Raw genomic sequence first — 15,997 nt, forward strand, 5'->3', positions numbered from 1 at the left:
AAACCGTAACATGCATTTTAAAGCATTTCTCTAATTAAAGCAGACAAATGATATTTCATTACATGGTTCTCAACTTGTTCTGGGGAATATTTACACTCAGCCTTTGAGGCTCTTATTTTTTCTCATATTTTGGTTACACCAGGTGACCAGAAGGCATACTTTATGAGCTCCTCCTCTAGAAATTTCCCTGAAAACAAAAATGACCTGGTGTTCACCTGTATGTAAGGAAAGCCATAATGTTGAATCTCAGCCCATGTACCTGGTAAAACGTAAGGTTGTTTTACTCTTGTGTCCAATGGTGTAATATGTTAGTTACCAAAAGGAAGGCCTTAATATCACTCCTTGGAAACTCCTGGTCAGCTTTTTATGTTGTTTAGGAAGCAGGTTAGCATGTTATTCAGAGCTTTTAATTCATGAACATATGTAATGGAGAAAGTTCTTCAAAGAATTACAGCTGTGCAAATCATCACGTTGTTGAAAATCCAAGTACATATGTAGGCATGAAGCTGAATCAGGCTTAAGGATGTGGTCTCGCTGTCTAGGGTCCAAATTATCTTTGTGGAAATATTTGTGTTGTCCGTAACCACATCTCAATCTGTTATGCAGCCTTGTTCCCAAACTCCCTGTTCCTTCCACTTTCCCCAGAGCAAAGAACACAGACAAATACTTAGCTAGGGCTTAAACACTCAGACTGTGTTTATGTATGGTAGTTTGAGTAAATTTAATTGTAATAAAATAGTTCCTTTGGGTGATTTTAAGCATTTATTTTGGCATCTGGTAAGCCTTCTGAATTTCCCTATAGACACAAATTCCTCTGAAAATCTAACCAGAAGGAGAAAGAACATTGTTTGTTATGTTTCCTTTGGTTCAGTTTCAGTTCTCTTAGATTATGGGCTGATTAGCTCATTACTGAGTTAATTTATTTATATAATTTTGGTTTTTAAACAAGCACGGTTCTGTGACTTGAAACTTTGTCTTTGGGGTGTTTGTAGTTCATGGAGCATGGAGTGCTTGGCAGCCTTGGGGAACGTGCAGCAAAAGTTGTGGGAAAGGTGCTCAGACAAGAGCGAGACTTTGTGATAACCCACCACCAGAGTTTGGTGGGTCCTACTGTGACGGAGCAGAAACACAGATGCAAGTTTGCAATGAAAGACATTGTCCAAGTAAGAGAAATACACTGTTAATACCTTCACTAAATTAACATATACCTAGGTAGCATGGCAATAAGAATCTATCCCATTCTAACTGTGCCCACAAGAACATCTCTGAAACTAACAATGCCCAGATGTAATGCAATGGCTTCTAGGTAGTCAGAAAGCATGTACGTTTTTCCCTTATTCCAGTTGATGGCAAGTGGGCGACTTGGGCCAGTTGGAGTGCCTGTTCTGTGTCCTGTGGAGGAGGTGCCAGACAGAGAACGAGGGAATGCTCCGACCCCGTGCCTCGGTATGGAGGAAGGAAATGCGAAGGAAGTGATGCCCAGAGTGATTTTTGCAATAGTGACCCTTGTCCAAGTGAGTGTTGGAAACAGTGAGTCAACATTATACTTTCATAAAGTTTCATTATTATCTTAATTACTTAAAGCTGTAATATTCTGTTACTTGGTTCTTTGACCTTTGATTTAGGATGTCCATGTTGTAAGGTTGCTGTCGTGTCTGTATAATACCATAGATGTCTTCGATTCATAGGGGCAGGAGCTGTATCCTATTTCACTTGCTCTATATAGGACTAGCTGCAGAATGTAAGAATGAGAGCACCCTTGCATGCTAGCTCTTCATGATGCTTATGATTCCTTTAAGAAGGCAAGTAGGCCGCTCTCTGCCTTAATTCAGTCATCAAGCTGGATTTTTAGACCCTTGCAGCAACTTGGTATCTGGAAATTTGAGTGACATTGTATCTGAATTTTACAGTCTTGGCTCATCAACAGCAGAGACCCTGTCTCATTTATACCTCCAGCTCCTGGAATATTTTAAGACTCAATAAGTGTATATTAAATGGAATCACACAAACACTGCAATGTGTTTGTTTCTGGTCAAAACCGGAGCTAAACTGTCTTCCTTTGGAAGTTGCCTATTTATAGACTTGTATGTTTTGTTTCAGGTGCTGAGCAGAGACTTTTTCACACTTTTTGGATGAATGTCATTTTGAGCACTGCTCATTCTGAGGGCTCTGTTTTCATCTCAGATTATTCTGTCTCATAGCCCATGGTAACTGGAGTCCTTGGAGTGGCTGGGGAACGTGCAGCAGGACATGTAATGGAGGGCAGATGCGGCGATACCGCACGTGTGACAACCCTCGTCCCTCCAACGGGGGAAGAGCTTGTGGGGGACCAGACTCCCAGCTCCAGAGGTGCAACACTGACATGTGTCCTGGTGAGCCTCTTGATTTCTGGCAGTAGAATGAGTAAAGCATTTCACTTAGTGCTCATTGTGGCAGCCCCATTGCTTCAGCCCTTAAAATGAAAGTTGTGTAGGCAGGGGCACCCCGAGTGTAGATTTTGAAGCCAGTCTGTTAACTGTGACCGTTCCATTGTTGTTCACAGTGGATGGAAGCTGGGGAAGCTGGCATCGTTGGAGCCAGTGCTCTGCCTCTTGTGGAGGAGGAGAAAAGACTCGGATGCGGCTGTGTGATCATCCCGTGCCAGCTAAAGGTGGCCGGCCCTGTCCCGGAGATGCTACTCAGGTGACCAGATGCAATGTACAAGCATGTCCAGGTAAGCAACTAAACTGGAACCTTGGTAACACATTTAGAGCCTTTGTACAAATTAGAGAAAGGTGCCACAAATTACAGAACAATGCCAACCCTGAGAGGAGGAATTCGGAAAAAAAAAAACAATGTACTTTGTTGCTCCTAATTGGTACAGCTCTGTATCAACTCAAGGCTGGGTTCTAGCCTAAGCTTTCTCCCTTCCAGGCTTCCTGGTAAAAGGATATAGTCCAAGCCTTGACAGGAAAAAGGGTGAGGCAGAGTGGGGGGAAATGGGCTGAGACTCTGGGCTGAGACTGCAGGCTGAAGGTAAGGTGGGACAGTAGCTAAAGATCTAAAGAATGCCATAATTGGAGGCTGTTCCTCTGAGGATGGGAATATGAAGGACGTGAGTATGGGCAGTAAAGCAAGGATCAGTTCAGTCAGAGGAAGAAGAATGGGGGAGTTCAAGTGTCAAGTGCAGCCTGAGTCATGCATCACATCTAGCAAGTGGTGTAAAAATTGAGAAGTCTATACATCTTCCGTGTAACAGAAGATGGGCCTTAGAAATAATTTTTTGCTGGGATTCCAAGAAATTGCAGCTAATACTAAATACCTTCTCTCAGCAGCAGGCTTCTAAAGGTTATAAGATGACCAACAATAACAGTTTTATATTGTTGAAGTGTCAAGATATCAGTTAGCCTTTCCAAAGCTTTAAGGTTCCTTAGAAATAAAATGTTCCTGAAAAATCAAAAGTGAGAGATTTACATTTAAAAATGTGTAGGCCCTAGACAAGCTAAAGGAAGCTGATGACAAGCTAAAGGAAGCTGATGGGTCTACCACCCTCAACAACTGTTCAGCATATCGACTAACTAGCAAGGACTTTGAGGTTCTAACTGAGGCATGGTGTCAGCTTCAGTTGGTGCATTTTGTAGCTCAGCCTCTGGTGGTAGCAGGGCCCCAGTGGCATCAGGAAGTACAAATGGGCCGACAGTTTGGGTTGCAGAGTCTGGCAGAGAATTTCAGGGATCCCACTCAGGTATTCAGAACTAGGAGTTTGCTGAGCACTGGGACTCAAGTCCCTCTGTGAGACAGAGAACCAGGGTCAAAATGTCATCAATGACCCAGAGAGCTAAGTAAATTAGTGGTCCTCAGACTCCCCTTTCTCCCTTCTCAGGACTAAGGATAAGAACCAAAATGGCCTACCCGGTCCTGACTGGCTCTCTGCTTTCCTGCATCATCTTGCAGCATGGTTTCGTACTCTCCATGCTCTCTGCTGCTTCTGCTCTCTCAGATGTGACAAGCCACTACCCCAAAAGAGTGACACATACTCCTCCTCCTGAGAAAGCCCTTCTGCCCTCCCCAGCTTAGTTAAAACTTAAACTTTCTTTAAGTCTCTTCTTTATTTTTACTTTCTTCTCAAACTTTTCTAAAGTGGATGCCACGCACATTAGTGCAGTCCAGCCTCATATTTATTTGTGGGATTTAGACTGCTTCCCCTCCCCCCACAATTCAGACATAAGCTCTGTGAAGGCAGGCTTCGTGTCTTTTTTCTTACCATTTTTTTCTTCAATTCATGGCAAACGAATGTCATACAGACCATAAAGTTTGCATCAACATGAAAAAATGTTTTCTCTCAGTATTAGTAATAAAAGTAGTGTAAATTAAAAGGGTAAAGCATATACTTACTGATTTTCCTGAGACTGAATACAATTGTATTTCTCTCCAATATGTAATACAAGCATACCTCAGAGATATTGCAGATTCAGTTCCAGGCCGCCACAAGGAAGTGAATATTGCAATAGAGCAAGTCACATAAGTCACATAAGTCACATGAAGGTTTTGGTTTCCCAGTGCATATAAGAGTTATGTTTACACTATTCTGTAGTACTATTAAGTATGCAATAGCATTATTTCTAAAAAGCAGTGCACATATCTTAATTTTTAAATGCTTTATTGCTAAAAAAAAAAAAATACTAATTATCTGAGCCTTCAGCAAGTCATAATCTTTTTGCTGGCAGAGGGTCTTGCCTTGGTGTTGATGGCTGCTGATTGATCAGGGTGGCAGATGCTGAAGGTTAGGGTGGCTGTGGCAATTTCTTAAAATAAGACAAGAATGCTATTTGCCACTTCAGTTGATTCTTCCTTTCATGAATGATTTCTCTGTAGCGGGCCATACTGTTTAACAGCACTTTACCCACAGTAAAACTTTCAAAACTTGAGTCAGTCCTCTCAAATCCTGCCACTGCTTTATCAGCTAAATTGCTGCAGTATTTTAAATCCTTTGTTGTCATTTTAACAGTGTTCACAGCATCTTCACCAGGAGTAGGTTCCATATCAAGAAACAGTTTTCTTTGTTCATCTGTAAGAAGCAACTCCTCATCCATTCAAATTTTATCATAAGATTGTAGCAATTCAATCCCATCTTTAGGATATACTTCTAATTCTCCCGCTCTTTTAACCACTTCTGGAGTTAATTCCTCAACTGATCCCTCAAAGTTATCTATGATGGGTGGAATCAACTTCCAATCTCCTGTTAATGTTGGTATTTTGACCTCCTTCCACAGATGTTCTTAATGGGATCTAGAATGATGAATCCTTTCCAGAAGGTTTTCTGTTTACTTTGCCCAGATCCATCAAAGGAATCACTATGGTAGCTATAGCCTTAAAAAATATTTTTTTCTGGGTTTTGTGTTTGTTTGTTTGAGACAGAGTCTCTTTGTCGCCCAGGCTGGAGTATAGTGGCGTGATCTCAGCTCACTGCAACCTCTGGCTCCTGGGTTCAAGCAGTTCTCCTGCCTCAGCCTCCCGAGTAGCTGTGATTACAAGTGCCCACCACCATGCCCAGCTAATTTTTTGTATCTTTTTTTAGTAGAGACAAGGTTTCATCATGTTGGCCAGGCTGGTCTTGAACTCCTGTCCTCAAGTGATCCACTGGCCTCGGCCTCCCAAAGAGCTGGGATCATAGGCATGAGCCACGAGCACCTGGCCTATAAAATGTATTTCTTAAATAATAAGTCTTAAAAGTTAAAACTACTCCTTGATCCATGGCTGCAGAATGGATGCTGTATTAGCAGGCATGAAAGCAACATTTATCTCCTTGTACATTTCCATTAGACCTCTGCAGGGAACAGTCACATTGTCAATGGGCAGTAATATTTTGAAAGGAATCTTTTTTTTCCCTGAGCATTAGGTCTCAAAAATGGGCTTAAAATATTTAGTGAACAGTGCTAGAAACAGACGTGCTGTTACCCAGGCTTTGTTGTTTCATTTATAGCACAGAAGCAGAATAGATTTAGCGTGATTCTTACGGGCCCTAGGACTTTTGCAATGAGCATTGACCTCAGCTTAACGTCACCAACTTCGTAAGCCCTTAACAAGACAGTCCGCTTGTTCTTTGGAGCTTTGAAGCCAGGCACTGATTTCCTCTCTAGCTGGCATCTTCTTCCAAGAGAAGATCATTTTGTCTACGTTGAAAATCTGTTGTTTAGTGTAGCCCCCTCTATCGATAACTTAGCTAACTATGGATAATTGGCTACAGTTTCTGCATCAGCATGTGCTGTTCTACCTTGCACTTTTATGTTATTTAAATGGCTTCGGTCCCTAAGCCTCTTGTCTTCTGCAGCTTCCTTATCTCCCTCAAACTTCGTGGAATTAAAGAGAGTTAGGGCCTTACTCTGGATTGGGCTTTGGCTTAAGGGAACATTGTGGCTGGTTTGACTTTTATTCAAACCACTCAGACTTTCTCCATATTAAAAACAAGGTTGCTTCACTTTCTAATCATTTGTGTGTTCACTGGAGTAGCACTTTCAATTTTCTTCAAGACTTCTTCCTTTGCATTCACAACTTGGCTAACTCTTTGCGGCAAGAAGCCTAGCTTTTGGCCTGCATCAATTTTCTACATGCCTGCCTCACTAAGCTTAACAATTTGCAGCTTTTGATTTAAAGTGAGAAACATGAGACTCTTCCTTTCACTTGAACACTTAAAGACCACTGTAGGGTTAATAATCGGCCTAGTTTTAATATTGTGTCTTAGGGAATAGGGCGGCTCGAGGAGAGGAAGAAAGGGCAATAACTGGTGGCTGATGGAGCAGTCAGAACACACAAAACACTGATTCAGTTCACCATCTCATATGGGTACAGTTCATGAAACCCGAAAACAATTACAATGGTAACATCAAAGATCACTGATCACAGAACAACATAAGAGATATAATAATAATGAGAAAGTTTGAAATATTGCAAGAATTACCAAAATGTGACACAGAAACACAAAGTAAGCATGGGCTGTTGCAAAAATGGTACCAATAGACTTTCTCATCACAGGGTTGCCACAAACCTTCAATTTGTAAGAACCGCAGTGTCTTCAATGGGCAATGAAGCAAAGTATGATAAAACTAAATAAGCCTGTGCATGATAACAGTATCTGAAATACCTAGTGATTGCTTTAAAATATATTTAAAGATGTTGAATAATATTTATGAATCTGACTATCAGCTTCTTCCCAGTATGTTGCCCTCGCTTGTCAAAGCATGAAATTCATTTTGAAAAACATTCATTAACCACCTATTCTGTGCTAGTCACCAATCATTTTGTTGAATAATGGAAAGAAGGCATTAAATTAATGTTGAGACACTTTTTAAAAAACGTGTAATTGTTTTGCAACCAGATTACCTTGGTGTGAATTTTATAGCACTGGCAAAAGCACAGTATCTCTCAAGTTAAGCATCTTTCAATATAGTTGTACTATGAGGAACTTCATAAACCCTCACTCTAAAACCAAGACTGAACAACGTTCTTAGATAATCCACGTTTACATTGGCAGTGACCTAGAGGCTGTTTTGTTGTTGAAGTCTCTCCTTTTCCTGGATGTTCTCATGAAGGAGGCAATAAATAAAAGAACATAGGGTTTGATGCCAAGCAGATCTGCATTCAGATTCTCCTTCCACCACTTTCTAGCTATGTAATGATGGGAAAGTTGCTTAATTCCTCCAAACTTATTTTTCTAGTCTGCAAACTATGGCTATGTAAAGCTGCCTTATAGAATTTTTGATAGGATTAAAGGAGTTAACTCATATTACGTTTACTATCATGCATGACATGCTCAATAAACTCTCATTGTAAATATCATTTCATCACCACCAACACACACATTCTTTATTTTTAGTTTGGGAACTGGACACTGTATTCTTTGGCTTATGAAATATTAATAACACTATGATGTGCAGAGATTGGAAGAATCCTAGATTTATGGGGGAGGATGGGTGTTACGTGAAAGTAGAATGTTTTAAAAGCTTATTTATTTCACTATTAAATTCAGATGTCATATGACCTTTTTGATGTTTGAGAGAAGATTTGTAGCATCTCTGAATACTGGCCTTCTTTTCTCCCATGTAATGTTGATGAAATTGCATCGTTATCCAGGAATGTTTTTTCTTCCCCCAATAGGTGGGCCCCAGCGAGCCAGAGGAAGTGTTATTGGAAATATTAACGATGTTGAATTTGGAATTGCTTTCCTTAATGCCACAATAACTGATAGCCCTAACTCTGACACTAGAGTAATACAGGCCAAAATTACCAATGTACCTCGCAGGCTTGGTGAGTCTTTGCTTACAGAAGTTGTTCATAAGCCTCTTTTTAAAAACATATATTATTCTTCATCTTATTACTTCCAGTTAAGGTTCTAGAGAATGCTACTACTGAGTCATAAGTATAATAATCCTTAGCTCTATTCCAATGGTAAGCTTTTAAAGATACATGAGGTACTGGTATTTGTTTCTGGTATTCAACATTATTTAGAATTCATCCTTGTGAATAATGTGCTATGAAGACAATAAAATAGACAGTAAAAATTTTGCCATGGCCTCATTTATCCTTTTTTTTCTTTAGGTTCAGCAATGAGAAAGATAGTTTCTATTCTAAATCCCATTTATTGGACAACAGCAAAGGAAATGGGAGAAGCAGTCAATGGCTTTACCCTCACCAATGCAGTCTTCAAAAGAGAAACTCAAGTGGAATTTGCAACTGGTTAGTGTTAGCTGAATTTAATATTCTATTGTTAAAAAGTGATTACCAAAATTTCTTAATCATTGGTGGTTAAGAGAAACACATGTTCCCACAGAGAATTATCTGAAACTTTTGGATGCAACCTTATCATAAGTGATAAAAAGCAATTTCATATTTTCCTTTAAACTTGTACTAGCATACGATCATAAGAGGCCATGTGTTCTCAAGCAGTATTTTTATACCCTAAACGTTTTTCTCCTCTCCTCTTTGCTTCTCTTTTTAAAAATATTTTCTCTTTAAATCCTATGAAGAACTTGATAGACCCTCACTCTAAAACCAAGACAGGACAGTGTCCTTAGATAATGCAGTTTACACTGAAAGTGACCTAGGGGCCAATGTAAATGTGGATTATGAGTTAAAGAAGGAAAATGAGTTACTGTTACTAAAGACCTTTGTCTTTAAACCAAAATTCAATTAGGGTACTTTATAGCAATCCTTTATGAAAAAGATAGACACAAAAACAAGCACACCTAAAGGCTTTTCCCTTATCCCTAGTCCTAAGGAATATGAGTTAGCTATTCATGACCCTTTCCATGTGCATACAGATGTTTAGAGAGCTCCATTTCAAGCCTCTTCGTAGTTGGTCAGCCTCAATGCAGTGACCTTTAAGGAAGAAGGGCTTGAGGAGGGCTTATCTTTAATCAGCATTCAATCAGTGGAGAAGACAAGGGGATCTTTTCATCCGTTTACTAAGATGTCCTTTGCTACTTTTTGAAGCATCAGAAAGAACAAAGCACTGTGGCCAGACTAGTGGTTCTTGCCAGTCACAGAAAATCCATTTTTATAAGGCTGCTTTGTCATTGCCTGTGAATTTAAAGGATAAAATTCATGAAACCTTATGCTACATTTTTGCTACATAAAAAGAAATGTTAAAAAAAAAAAAAAAACTTAATTCAGTAAACGTTAACTCTTTAATCTGGATGCTAAGTGCTAATTCAGTTCTCATCATCTGTACTTACTCAAGTTTGAACTCCAATAACATAGCTAAACTGGTATGTAAGGTAAATCTGCTCTGTGCTTACACAAACCGTATATTTTTTGCTGTCAAAATGAATGCATTGTAATTCCAGGAGAAATCTTGCGGATGACTCATATTGCCCGGGGCTTGGATTCCGATGGTGCTTTGCTGCTAGATGTTGTTGTGAGTGGCTATGTCCTACAGCTTCAGACACCTGCTGAAGTCACTGTAAAGGTAAAATGCCAGGATAACTTGTCTTTGCTGCTTGTTAGAGTAATGATGAGTATGAGTCAAAGGTCCATAGAATGAGCACGGATAACTTGTTCACTTCGTTGGGGAAATGTCCAAACTACTGAGGTTATAATAACTATCTGATTTTTGTTTAAAAATCTTCAGGGACAAGTTTTTACAAACTCTCTTAGTGGTTTTACCACCCTCCCTGTCAAGACCAAGATCAAATACTTGATGTAAGATATTTGTTTAATTTTCTTTAGACAAAGAGGGTAGTAATTCTTACATAAATGTTTTTGTGTATTATCCCTAAAATATTTCAGAAATTAAAGGATAGCAGTCGCTCTTTCCCATCTTTGTTCATGACCTACAACTTTGAGTCTCTTATTAAACTGAAATTTATGACAGCAAAATTATGAAACTATGTTATAATTAAAGAGTTCAAACTTTGTTATTTCCTGAACACTACTGCACAGTTATTATAAGAAGTGTGTATTTTTAGCCCCTAATCCTTTTTCCCCCTCATTCTGCATTTCATGGTCCCCTTAAGGGGACAAAAAAAATAGCAGGAGCCATACTGATCCTCGAATCCACATTTTTCTCCTTAGGATTACACAGAGGACTACATTCAAACAGGTCCTGGGCAGCTGTACGCCTACTCAACCCGGCTGTTCACCATTGATGGCATCAGCATCCCATACACATGGAACCACACCGTATTCTACGATCAGGCACGGGGAAGAATGCCTTTCTTGGTTGAAACACTTCATGCATCCTCTGTGGAATCTGACTATAACCAGTTGGAAGAGACACTAGGTTTTAAGATTCATGCTTCAATATCCAAAGGTAATTTGATTCAAGGAAAAATCCAAATTTTTATGCCATCTAGTCTAAAGGGTAAAAAAAAAAATTCAAAATAAGGCCATTGAGGCCTACGTCTAACATGATGGTATCAGGGTTTTCATGTGTGTTGTTAAGTAAAGCCCTCTGGAAAAGCCAACCCAATTGGAGTTCCAGTACATTTATTTTACTATTATACTTCTTCATACTATATATTGGGATTGCTGTTCTATTCTATGTGTGCAGAGAGGGTTAAAAACACATATGTGTCCAAATGCTTTTTCTTCAAATGATAAAGTCCATTTGTTGTTTTGAATTTTATATTTGTCAAGAAATTTTTTTAATTCCTGAAACATAATGCAAAGGTATGTCTTAACCTAGTCAAAAAGAATTTCTATATTTTAAAAGCAGCTTTTTAAAACCGTGCAGCAATAATCAGGATTCCAACTGTCATTTCTTGTTCCTGGAAGCTATAATTTTTGAACTGCTTTTCATTTTCTAAGCATGGTTCTGCAACCCTTGATCTAAGCAGTCCGTCTCTGCCGTGTGGTTCTTTGATGTGTCTGTCTGAGATTCCCTTTTCAGTCATAAGAGCCACCACAGCAATTAACATTCCATATTCTGTGGCATTTTAATGCTGGGATGATTTTTGCATGTAGTCATGTTAGGTATTTAGTGTTTATGTGACTTTAGGCTCCCTTGAGTTCACTTAAAAGGATTTACATTGACCTGGTGAATGTGTTTTGCTGTGGGCCAGCTTTCCTAAAATAGAGCCAAGTAAATTTTAAACATCACTATTTTATCACGTTTAGCAGATACACTAAAAATTTGTTTTCAGTGTTTGTTTACTCTTGTTTCCATCAGTCATACTTATGACCATTTTCTTCTTCAGCTCGTATCAAACTGCTTCATAAAATTTGAGATCGTAGTAATCTGAACATACAAGCACACATTTTTTGAGGTAATCACAGATTGATTCATGAAGTCTCATAGCCAGTGACACACCATTGCCACCACTACCTCATCTATTGCCATGCGTGTCATGCCGCTTGAATAAAAGAAATGAGCTACCAGAAGGAAGAGTTACATTTTCTTTCCTCAATGATGCCTGCTTTTCAAATCTAATTTCTGTTTCTACTTTTTTCAATACTCTATCATCTAATTAAAAAAAGATGATAACTAGGCACAAATAAGTGAATTTCTACCATCTGGAACTAGATGAATTGAAATGATTTCTGAAAAGTCACGTACACTAACTTTTTCCAAGCCTAAAACTGCTTAAAGGTCTTTGTGGCATCTTTAAGTGTGTTTGTTGGGGGATCCAAGTCCCGTAATATAACTAAACACACTGTATGACCTTTAAGACCCCTTACTATCCTTAGACACTGTGACCCCATGAATTACATCCGATATGTGTGTGTCATGGTTATTGACATAGTTCTTGTGAATTGTAAGAATTGTGTACTTACTTACAATTTGTTTTTGAGCAACCATTAGGGGGCAAGCTTGCATTCTGATAGCTCAACTAGCAAACTATGTTGGGTCTAGATGAGAGCTAAGTATGGTTACAGTAAAATTAGAAACTTCTGGAGAGCTTGATGAAAGTTCAGATTTCTGGGCACAAAGATTTTTGGTTTAACAAGTCCATGGTAGGGGGCCTGGGAGTTTGTATTTTTAACACAGACTCTAGATGATTCTAATACATGTGGTCTGCAGTCTGGCTTTTGGAAACTACTGGTCGAGAAAACTCACAAATATAAGTAAATCTCTTTAAAATATTTTTACATCTTTAAAATCAAATTAATTTCTTAAAAAAATTAAAAAGTATATATTTTACAAACAAATCAGAAAGTATCAAAAATTATAAAGGAAAATATAAATTTAACTACAAATTGCTAAAATTTCTTCCTGGGGAGGAAAAAAGTGAAATGAGAAAGTAAAATATCCACCAAGAAAAAATACTTGCATAACATGTTATTGACAACAATGATTAACCTTAATACATACAAAGGTGCTTTAAAATCAGAAAGGGGCAAATACCCTCAGTAGAAAAAGGCATAAAGGAAATTCACAAAAGAGTAAATAATGACAAATAAATGTGAAGAAACTGTTTACCCTCATTAATAAGCAGGGAAATGTAAATTAAATCAATGAGTTACCATTTTCTGACTAGAACAAGGGTGATAACTGCCCACTGTTATAGAGGTATGGAGAAATGAACACCCTTACACACTGCTGGCAGGGGGATAAATTGGTTCAAAATTTCTGGAAGGCAGTGTGTATCCAATAGCTTTTCAAATGTTCATATCTTTTCAGTTATCTCATTCTGGGAGTCTGTCCTGTGAAAACCACAGAAAAATAGCCAAAGATGAATGCTTAGGAAGTTGTATCCAGTGTTATTTACAATAGAAAAATAAATATTCTCAAAGGAGGAAACAAATATGTAATTTATGGCACAGCTATCTAATAATCACTTAAATAATCACTTAAATTGTTAAGAAATATTTGGCTCATTTATTCATTTAACAAATATTTGTTGAGTGCCTACTGTGTACTAATCATCATTTCAGGTGTTGACAGCCTCACTGTAAATAAGTAACAAAGGGGAATGTTCATGACAATAATAACTGAAAAGCACTGTACAGTATGAGCCAAACCTGGGTTGCCCACACCTGGGGGATTATAAGAAAATCTTTACACTGGCTCAACACAGATTCTCTGGTTTCTTTCTTGCCAATTCTAATAGGAGTAGGAACAAGAGGATCTATATTTTTAATAGGACTTCCACATGATTTTTATAACTAGTAAACCTTGGCAATGATCAGTCTGTATATCCTAGTTTAATTTTTAATATGTGTTTATAAAATTGACTGACTGGAAGGAAAAACATCAAAATCTTGTTCCATGTGACAAGACTACGGGAATTTTATACTTTTCAAAGTTTCTACTATTATCATACATTATTATAAACATAATTTAATTGCCTTTTACTATCTTGAAATAAAATTGTAACGATTCAAAATAACACTTTATAATATGAAATTAAAAAGAAAATAATTCATAATAACATATTTTCGTATGAAAATCTTTGGACAAAAAGAAGTAGTTGTATATTCAAACATATATGCTGAATCCTAGTATGATTAGTTTGGAAACATGAAGAAGTCTTAGTAATGCTCTGAATGAAACAAGACAATCAGCCATCAATTCATATGCAAGTTGCATTCCTAGAAAATTCACTGTATATTTAACTCATGAAAAATGCTTAATATATGGCAGACACATTCAAAGCTTAGCTAATTACAGCTTTCTTACTTTCATGAAAGTCTCGCAAGGCAAGGGACCAATCATCATCTTGCAGGACTGTCTCACACATCGCGATATTGTAAAACCTGCTACAGGACCTGTCCCACTCACTAAATTTTAATAGTCTTATCATCATGACAACCAAAGTATCTCCCAAAAAACTTCCCAAATTCCACCTAAGAGAAGATGTCTCCCCTATTTAGAACCAAAAATCTAAAGCTACCATCAGATAATAATTTATTAGGTTTACATGACATGTTTTTTCCACGGTTATGTCCCCAGGACAGTGTCCCACACAACATACCTGGTTGGATTAAAGAATGTATGAACAAGTGGAAACTGAATTGTGACACACACACACACACACACACACACACAGTAACCATGCAGTGATCACTCAGCAGTATGCCCTAGATGTTTCTCCTAATACCAGCCCTGCATGAGCAGGAAGACTTGGATGCTTTCAGGAAAGAAGTTTCTTAACTAACCTGTTCTTGTTCGCTTTTCTGTTTCTACATCTAACTTAAGTCGTTTCTGTCACAATATGACTGCTTCCCTTTATTTGGACTACATGGAAAGGGAAACACTTAGTCACACATGGGGGATTTTGACCCCAATGTTCAATGTTGCAAATGGAGGAGATCCACAAAAGAAGGGAGTTTAAACTTCACCGTTTCTATTTTTCACTGGCACAAATTATTTTAAATCACTTGAAAAACAGCATTTCTCATTCTAGAGTAAAACAGAGTAGTAACAGCTGGAAGAATAGGACTTTGCCCGTGGTAATGCCTGGCATACACAGTTATCACAGAATAATTTAATTTAATTTTTATTGATGTAAACAACTGACACAAGAAATCTGTTTCCAGTGGCAGCTTGTCAACAATCTCTGGACTGTGATTCATGTACTTCTTGGTTGAGAAACTGGAATAATTTTCCATGCCTGCTTATTTTCACATATTGCATTTTTGCATGTGTCTCATCTTTGGCATATCTTCCCAGGGAAGATGGTACTGGAAAGAAACCAGGGGCAACTCTTCTAATAAGCCAGTTAACTTTACTTTTCTCTCTATGATAGGAGATCGCAGTAATCAGTGCCCCTCTGGGTTTACCTTAGACCCAGTTGGACCTTTTTGCACTGGTAAGTACAGAAATAAATAAAGGGTTTTCTTTTAACAAAAAGTCAATATGAGATAGCATTTAATGGATATCTATTGCCCTTTCCCTAGGTTTTTAATCATCACAACAGTTCTGTAAATGTCCCATTTGACAGCTAAGGAAACAGACGTAGAAAAGTCAAACTACCAAAAATCACTCAGCATCAAGTGGCAGAGCTACATCTGAATTTAAGTTAATTGCAAAGCCCATGTTCTCTGAATTTGGCCACAGCCAGCAGTGTCAGCGACAGTGACTAAGCATAGATGTGGAGTAAGCAGACAGACAACACTGTACTTCATCTGATGGCTTGACTGCCATGAGTGTGAGAGAGCCACCTCTAACACTAAGTCACCCTAAAATTAATCATAGGACAGGCAGGATTGTGGACCTATGACTAATGACTAAACCAATTTTATCCCACCAACGCACCAGTACAAGAGAGGTACAGATAAGTTAACCACTAAGTAAATGGCTTGGAGAGCTGACATTTACATACACAGTGCTTTTCTTTCACCGGTAGGCAATATAATGAGTCTTGTGATAAATAGGTGGTCTTTTGACTGCCCAGGTTCAAATCCCAGCTCTGCCAATCATGACCTATATGACCTAAAGCAATGTATGTAACTTCTTTGTTCCTCAGTTTTGTTCTGCAAAATGGGGATAGTAATAAAAATACTTATCTCCTAGGAATTCTGTGATGAAAGAGTTAAGGCAGGTAAAAAGCATTTAGAGCACAGATGATATATTTTAGCT

At 38.2% G+C, this 15,997-nt stretch overlaps 1 protein-coding gene across 3 annotated transcripts in view; it reads left to right on the forward strand.

The window, feature by feature from the left end:
- The window catches only part of HMCN1 (hemicentin 1), a 443,485-nt gene that overhangs the window by 402,253 nt on the left and 25,235 nt on the right, over positions 1-15,997 (forward strand). For 2 of the 3 annotated variants that reach the window (XM_012444401.2, XM_064370607.1), the window contains exons 90-98: positions 993-1,163; positions 1,344-1,514; positions 2,202-2,372; positions 2,543-2,713; positions 8,134-8,283; positions 8,575-8,712; positions 9,822-9,943; positions 10,549-10,786; positions 15,165-15,227. In XM_012444401.2, coding sequence (XP_012299824.2) covers positions 993-1,163; positions 1,344-1,514; positions 2,202-2,372; positions 2,543-2,713; positions 8,134-8,283; positions 8,575-8,712; positions 9,822-9,943; positions 10,549-10,786; positions 15,165-15,227 — 1,395 coding nt within the window. The remainder of the gene's footprint in view (positions 1-992; positions 1,164-1,343; positions 1,515-2,201; positions 2,373-2,542; positions 2,714-8,133; positions 8,284-8,574; positions 8,713-9,821; positions 9,944-10,548; positions 10,787-15,164; positions 15,228-15,997) is intronic. The other variant, XM_064370606.1, reaches the window with a different exon arrangement.

This window comes from Aotus nancymaae, unplaced genomic scaffold (genome assembly GCF_030222135.1).
Source record: "Aotus nancymaae isolate 86718 unplaced genomic scaffold, 86718_ANA_hifiasm-v0.15.2.pri h1tg000108l, whole genome shotgun sequence".
Classification (NCBI taxonomy): Eukaryota; Metazoa; Chordata; class Mammalia; order Primates; family Aotidae; genus Aotus; species Aotus nancymaae.